The sequence below is a fragment of the Aythya marila genome (genome assembly GCF_965140915.1).
Source record: "Aythya marila genome assembly, chromosome: 7".
Lineage (NCBI taxonomy): Eukaryota > Metazoa > Chordata > Aves > Anseriformes > Anatidae > Aythya > Aythya marila.
Genome location: NC_139048.1, coordinates 32,892,210 through 32,898,781, shown reverse-complemented (window position 1 = coordinate 32,898,781; position 6,572 = coordinate 32,892,210). Strand labels below are relative to the sequence as shown.

At 65.7% G+C, this 6,572-nt stretch overlaps 1 protein-coding gene across 1 annotated transcript; it reads left to right on the top strand.

The window, feature by feature from the left end:
* Positions 1-5,796: 5,796 nt before the first annotated feature.
* On the top strand, positions 5,797-6,321 carry NEUROG3 (neurogenin 3; the record flags this gene model as incomplete). The annotated part of the gene is made up of 1 exon (XM_082765280.1): positions 5,797-6,321. One exon carries the CDS (start codon positions 5,797-5,799, stop codon positions 6,319-6,321), a length of 525 nt encoding a protein of 174 aa, XP_082621406.1.
* Between the last annotated feature and the right edge of the window lie 251 nt (positions 6,322-6,572).

The following is a 6,572-nucleotide window of genomic DNA, read 5'->3' as shown; positions in this document are numbered from 1 at the left end:
CAGAAGTTTGGGGTTAAATTTAGGGGGATTTAAATGGCAAATGGAATGGGGGAAATACTGGGGGATGCCAGTGAGCCGGTCTCTTTTAGCAAGGAAATTCATGGGATGTACCCGATTTTGGACCATTTAAGTTCACTTTCGTGGTACTTGAGAGTAGGGTTTACCGGGCCATCGTGGGCTAGGTGCATGGGGTTTTTGACCCGATTGCCAGCATCCTCCTTCTGAAGAAGCCCACGCTTGTCCTGGTCTCATCCTGCATGTGGCTGTGCGTGAAAACCGCAGCAGCCCCACGCTTTTCCAGACAATCTGGGTTCTCTTGGGGCTGCCGTCTTACAAAGAGTGAAGATCACTGATCCCACTCGGTCCCTGCTTTCCGCAGCTATGGACGAACTCCTCCTCGCGGACGCCTCCCTGGCCGGCTTTGGGAATTGCTCCTCGCTGCTGTTACAGCTGGGCACAGCCCTGCGCCACCCCAGCACCGCTGCTTTTGTGATGTTCTGCCATGAAATACGCGATTGCTGCAGCTCTGGCTGGGGGGAGGAAGCCCTCTAGCTTCCCCCTCTAGCGGTGTGGCTCTGTCATGGCACAAGAAATAATATCTGTATTTTTATTTCCCCCCCCAGCTCCCCGCTGTCACCTCAGGCTCTGCCATGCCATGGACCTCGGCTCACCGGAGCGCGCTGGGGGCACACGGGGCCGCTTCGGTTTTGTCTCCATCATTTGCCCTCACACCTTTCTGGGGAGGGGGCTGTGCAGGGAGGGAAGGGGGCACCTCCCCACCAGTGCTGTCAGCAGGTGTCGGGCTTGTTAAAATTAAATCCAGCCCCTCAGCTGGCTCAGCCCTGCTCTGTGCTCACACTTGGGATGAAACCGCTGCCCCCGGTCCCGTGCTCAGCTCTGTCTTTGCAGCTGGAAGGGCTGAAGTCCTGCCTCGTGACAGGGCTGAGAGCCACCTGCAAATGCAGCTGTTGGAGCCCTGCAGGAAACTCGGTGTCCTGCCCCGTCCCTGTCCTGCCTTGAAGGATCCCCCTCTCCTTCCCCGACCACTTGTTGTTTGCTGACGGGGAGCCTGGCCCTGCAGAAGATGACTTTCAGTCCCGTGCCTTTGGGGCTGGCCGTGGCTTTGCTGGCTCATTCTGGCAGCAAAACAGCAGCCCGAAATGTGGCACCAACCACACCTGCCCCTGCTGATGCTCCTCGCAGCCCTCCCGGGGCCAGCTCCACAAACTCCAGGGGAGAAAGGGACGGGGATGGACGGGAGGCAGCTTTTGAGCCACGTAACGAAAACGGGGTGCGAGCAGACCCATTTCCCAGAAGGGAAAGGTGAGGCCAGCAGCGCTGCACCTCGCGCTGCCTTTCAACCCTGGCACCCCCCGAGTGGGGCAGGATGTGGCCCCGCAGCCCCCAGCCCCGCGGCAGCGGCACGCCGGCCCCGATTATTGTTGGGTGTCGAAAAAGACATTGAAAAGAAAGGAGGAGAGCTGTGAAGAGGGTCACTTTAGTGGCTCTTTCATTTATTTTTTTTTTCTTCCCCCGAGAAGGAAGTTAGAAAAGCAGAGCCCTCAAAGCCGCATTGAAAGGGTGACAGAGACGGGATAATGCGTAAGACCGAGGGAAGGAATCTCAGAGCACTCGCCACGGTGTTTTAATGATCTGTTAACAATTACCCCTTTCAGGGGAGAACATATGGTAGATGGTTTGCTTAAAAAAAAAAAAAAAAAAGAAAAGGACAAAAAAAAAAAAAAAGAGAAAAAAGAAATTGCTTCAGAAACTTAAATGATGTTGGGAACGTGGTGGGGATTGATGGAAAGAGCTGGGGGAGGGAGGGGATCCCTGCGCCCAGCACGGGGGGGTTGGAGCCTAGGACCCACGGAAGCTGGTGGTGGCTGGGGGCTGCTCCTCGTGGCCGTGAGCACCACCTGTGGGTGCCCCGTGGGACCCGAGCCCACCTCTGTCCCCTGGGGGGAAGGTGCTGATAAACACCTCCTGAGAAGGTGCTGATAAAACCGAGGAAGCTTCATCCAGACCAGCAGCACCTCACCTGTGTCTTTTCTGTCAAAGCAGCACCTGAAAACGCTGCTGGGACCCCGAGGTGTGTGTCCATGGGGGGAAGGCAGCCCCCAGGCCATCAGTGGGTTGGGGAACGCCACGTGTCAGGACTGAGGACTGGAGCAGGACCACGTCCTTGGGCTCTACAGCCCATGGTCCCATCCTGACCCCATCCCATGGGCTGCAGCCCCTGCTCTGAGGCCGGCTCTGGTCCGAGCCCAGCTGCCAGGCATGGCCAGCAATGAGCCCCATGGCTGGGGGGTCACCTGGCCACACAAATTGCTAACGTCACACAGGTGCAGCCAGGTGAGGGAACGTTGTGAGCTCTCCCTGCTGTTATCTGCTGTGAAATCACTGCCTTTCACTGTCCTGGCTTTTTGGTGTGAGGTTTGGCCATGGCTTCCTATGAATGCATCACCAAGGATCCATCACACGTCTCAGCCTAGGGCAGAAACCATCCCCTGGTCTCTGGGACTCGCCTTGTCTTCTGCTGGACCTGGGAGGGAGCCAAGGAGAGGCTTTGTCCTGAGCAGCAGGGTGAGGAGGGACAGGGCTGGCGCTTGGCCTTGATTTCTCTTCTTTCTCCTGCACTGCTTCCAGTTTGACCAGCAGAGCCTCCAACGTGGAGAGGAAAGCTCATCTGGGGTCACTTTGGGCGGCAGGTGAGCCCAGTCCCTGTGTCTGATGAGCAGCTGGCAGGACAAAGAGCTGACGAGCATTCCAGCCTGCACCCTTGCAGCCCCGTTGTGCACCAGCGTGCCAGAAGCTGGGGTTTGCCCGGTGGGACAGGAGTGCTGCTCAGGGTGATGCCAGCCTGAGCACCCTGGCCATGGGGTGCCTTGTGGGACCTGGCCAGGGGCTTGGTGAGGCTTGGGCATGCTTGGAAAACCCGAGGGAGAGGCAAACCCTGGGCGAATGCCTTCATGTAACGGGGCGGCACGGGCACCTGTGGGCATCGCCCACCCCAATCCTCCTCCGACGCCTTCGTGCTTGGTGTCTGCTGCCTCCCTGTCCTTTCCCTGCCACTTTTTGTCCTTTCCCACCTCCTAGCCGGAGATAATCCAGGTGTCTGAACGCTTGCGCTCCTGTTCTGCCCTAAAGCAGGGCGCCAGCAGCCTCCTGCCCCCGCAGGCTGCGTTTTAGAGCCACGCTTGGACGGAGCCCTCGGCGCTCCTCTCCCTGCGCCCTCTCAGCTCTCCTCCTCCTGGGGCACGGTCGGAGCGGTGCCTGCGGGTTTTCCGAGCTCCCTTTGCAGCTCTGCCCGTGCGGGGCTCCGGGCTCGGCGCTGTCCCTGTCCCCGACGAGGGGGGCCCCGCTGTCCCCAGCCGTGCGCCCCGTCGGGCGGCAGGGACGCGCTCCCGGCGCCGCTTTCCCTGCCCTCCTCCTGCTTTTTTTTGCTCTCCTTTTCGCCCCTTTTCCTCTCCCCGCCGTGGGGGCCGGCCCCGTTGGGGAGGAAAGGAGAAATCTCGTTTGGCTCCGGCGCTCACGGAGGGGGGCACCTGGCGCACCTCGCGCCCGGCATCCGCGCTCCTCGGGTGCCCGCAGCGCGCTCGCCCCGGGGCGCGGGGGCTGCCGAGCACCTGCCTGGAGCCGCAGCGAGGGGCTGCGGGGCCCTGGGGGGCTCCGTGAGCACCGGGGGCTCCGGGCAGGGCCGCGGCCCCGGGAGGAAGAGGAGGAAGAGGAGGAGGAGGAGGGAAAGGGGAGCAGCGGGCGCGCCCCGGGGCCGTGCGCGGCCGGGGCTGCGGGGCGCGGAGCGGTCCCGGCCGTGCCCGTGGGGGTCGGGGAAGGGGGCGAGGGGGCTGTGGGGATCCGGGCCGCCCTCCCCAGCCCCGTTTCTTCGCCACTCGACCCGCGGCCGTCGGGCGGGCGGGCTGCGGCCGGGCCGCGGCTCTGCGAAACGTCTCCAACGCCTGGCAGGCGAGGGATGTGCCGGGGCTCCGCTGGTTGCCATATGTTTTCAATAAAATAAGACAAATAGGGCCGGGAGATAGGGCTTGCAGTAAACCTGTTATAAAGGAGCATAAAATAGGCCAATGTAAACGCCAGAAGGGCCCCTCCGGGAAGGGCCGTTTGGTGCCAGCCCCGCGCCGCAGCGGCTCAGACAGGTGTGAGCAGGAGCCCGACGCGGTGCCCCCGGAGATTTTTATCACGTTTGTGGTAATATTGTGCTTGTTATGCTAACTATGAGTAAACATACCCGGCCGGGCATTGTGGCAACAGGAGGGAGTTATCGGAAAGTGGCAGTGGGAAGGTGATTTAACAATAAAGTTGTCTTGTTTGCCAGCAGGTGATGTCTGCCCCCAGCCCCATGATTAATGCTTCCCAAAGCACTCCACTTTACAATCTCTTGTAATTATTTATTAAACGAAATCTATTTATTATTATTTTAGCAAACAGTGGTACCAGGTGGGGCTTTCTTTCCCTCTCCAGCTTTTGTTTGAAGGACGTTTGAAGTGGGCAGTCTGAGGCTTGGAAACTCGCTCGCCAGATTTTTTTGTCATCCAATTGCACAGGCACAAAAAAAACCTGCCGGGCCCTTCCTATTCATCCTCCCCTGCCCTCCTCGCCGCCCCTCGAGAAGGGGCGCCCGGGCCGCCGTCGTCTCCCCCCCCCCTTCGCCCCCCTCCGCCCCCCGGCCCCTCTCCCCCGCCCGCCGCCGCCGCCCGGGGGGGAGCGGAGCCGCCGCGCCGCGCTCCCGGAGAGGCACCGCGCACCGCCGGGCCGGGGGCCGGGCAACGGGGCCCGGGGGTCGGGGGGCGAGCACCGGGGCTCGGGGAGCGGAGCCCGGCTCGGGGGAGCCGCCTCAGCCCCTCCTCGGCCCGGCCCGGCCGCTCCCGGCGGCGCCGTTCCCCCGGCGGGCGCCGCCGCGCTGCTTTGGGGAGGGAGTGGGGGGCTCGCTCCCCGCCGGGGCTGCGCCCCCCCGCCGGCCCTGCCCGCCCCCAGCGGGGGCTCCGGGCTCCGCAGGGGGGCCCCGGCCTCGCCGTCCGCGCCCCCCCGCCCTGCGCCGGGGCAACGGGAGCCGGGCACGGGCCGGTCCCCGCCGCCCGTCGCTGCCGGTGCGCAAAAATCCCGGGCACGTTTTGCGCACCGAGCCCCGGCCGTGGAGCCGCCCGGCCCGGCCCGAGCGCAGGGCTGGAGGGGCGCCGGCTGCCGGGGGCAACAGGGGGGGACCCTTCCCCGTCGGGACGCGGCCCCCGTTTCCCCGGGGGGAGCGAGGGGCCGGCGCGGGGGGGGCGGGAGAGAGGCCCCCCCAGTCCTCCCCCCGGCCGCTCGGAGCCCGGAGGGCAGCGAGGGGCGCGGGGCCGGCCCCGGCGCGGTGGGGGCGAGGAGAGGGGGCGAGGGGCCGGGATCGCCCTGGAGCTGTCGGGGGCTCTCTCGTGGCCCGGCTCGGGGCGGCGGGCGGTGCCGGGCCCGGCACGCTCCCGGCGGGCTGATAAGATAAAAGCGTGCCAAGGGGTGGGTGCGGGCGGGGGGGCGCACACGCTGCCCGGCCGGGAAATCCCCATTGTCTGCCGGCCCTATATATAGGGGCCTAACGGCAGTCGTGTGCCGGCCGCGCAACCTGTCCTGCCCGCGCTCGACGGCTCGGCACGGCTCGGCTCGGCACGGGAGAAGGGGAACCGAGGCCCCTCTCCTTCCCCGCAGCCTCCCCCCGGGGCGCGCAGGTAAAGCCGCCGCCGGGGCCGCGCAGAGGGGGCCGCGGGGCCGGCTCCCCCCGAGCCTTACCGCGGGGCTTGGCTTTGCAGGATGGCCCCGCAGAGCCAGTGCCCCCCGGGCGAAGGGCAGCCCTATTTCGGCGGCCCCCCCGCCGCCGCCCCCGCCGCCCCCTCCCCGGCCGCCGGCGGCCCCGCGGGTGCGGGTGCGGGTGCGGGTGCGGGCAGCCGGGGCGCGTCCCCGGCGCGCAGGAAGGGGAAGGCGCGGAGGGGCCGCGGGAAGGCGCGCAGCGAGGGGCTGCTGGGCAAGCAGAAGCGCAGCCGGCGGATGAAAGCCAACGACCGGGAGAGGAACCGCATGCACCACCTCAACTCCGCCCTGGACGCGCTCCGCAGCGTCCTGCCCACCTTCCCCGACGACGCCAAGCTCACCAAGATCGAGACGCTCCGCTTCGCGCACAACTACATCTGGGCGCTCACGCAGAGCCTGCGCCTGGCCGAGCAGAGCCTGCCCGAGCCCCCCCCGCCGCCGCCGCCCCCCGCCGCCTCCCCCGGGCCCTGGGGCTCGCCCTGCCCCGCCGTCCCCGCGCCCCCCGCCGCCTTCCCCGCCTTCCTCTGAGCCCCCCGGAGCTGCTGTCCCCCGCTCCTGCCCTGCCCCGGCCCCAAATCGCGGTCGGAGGGGGCTCCCCGCGCACTTTCCGCGCTGGGCACCGGGGAGGGGGACACCCGCGGGAGCCCCGCGCCCCCCGGCTCGGCCCGGCCCGGGAGCGGTGGGCAGGCGGCCCCAAATCACGGTTTTGTACTCGGAAACGGTAAATTATATTAATTTGTCGCTATCGGTATTTATTGATTATAGTTCGTAACAAATAT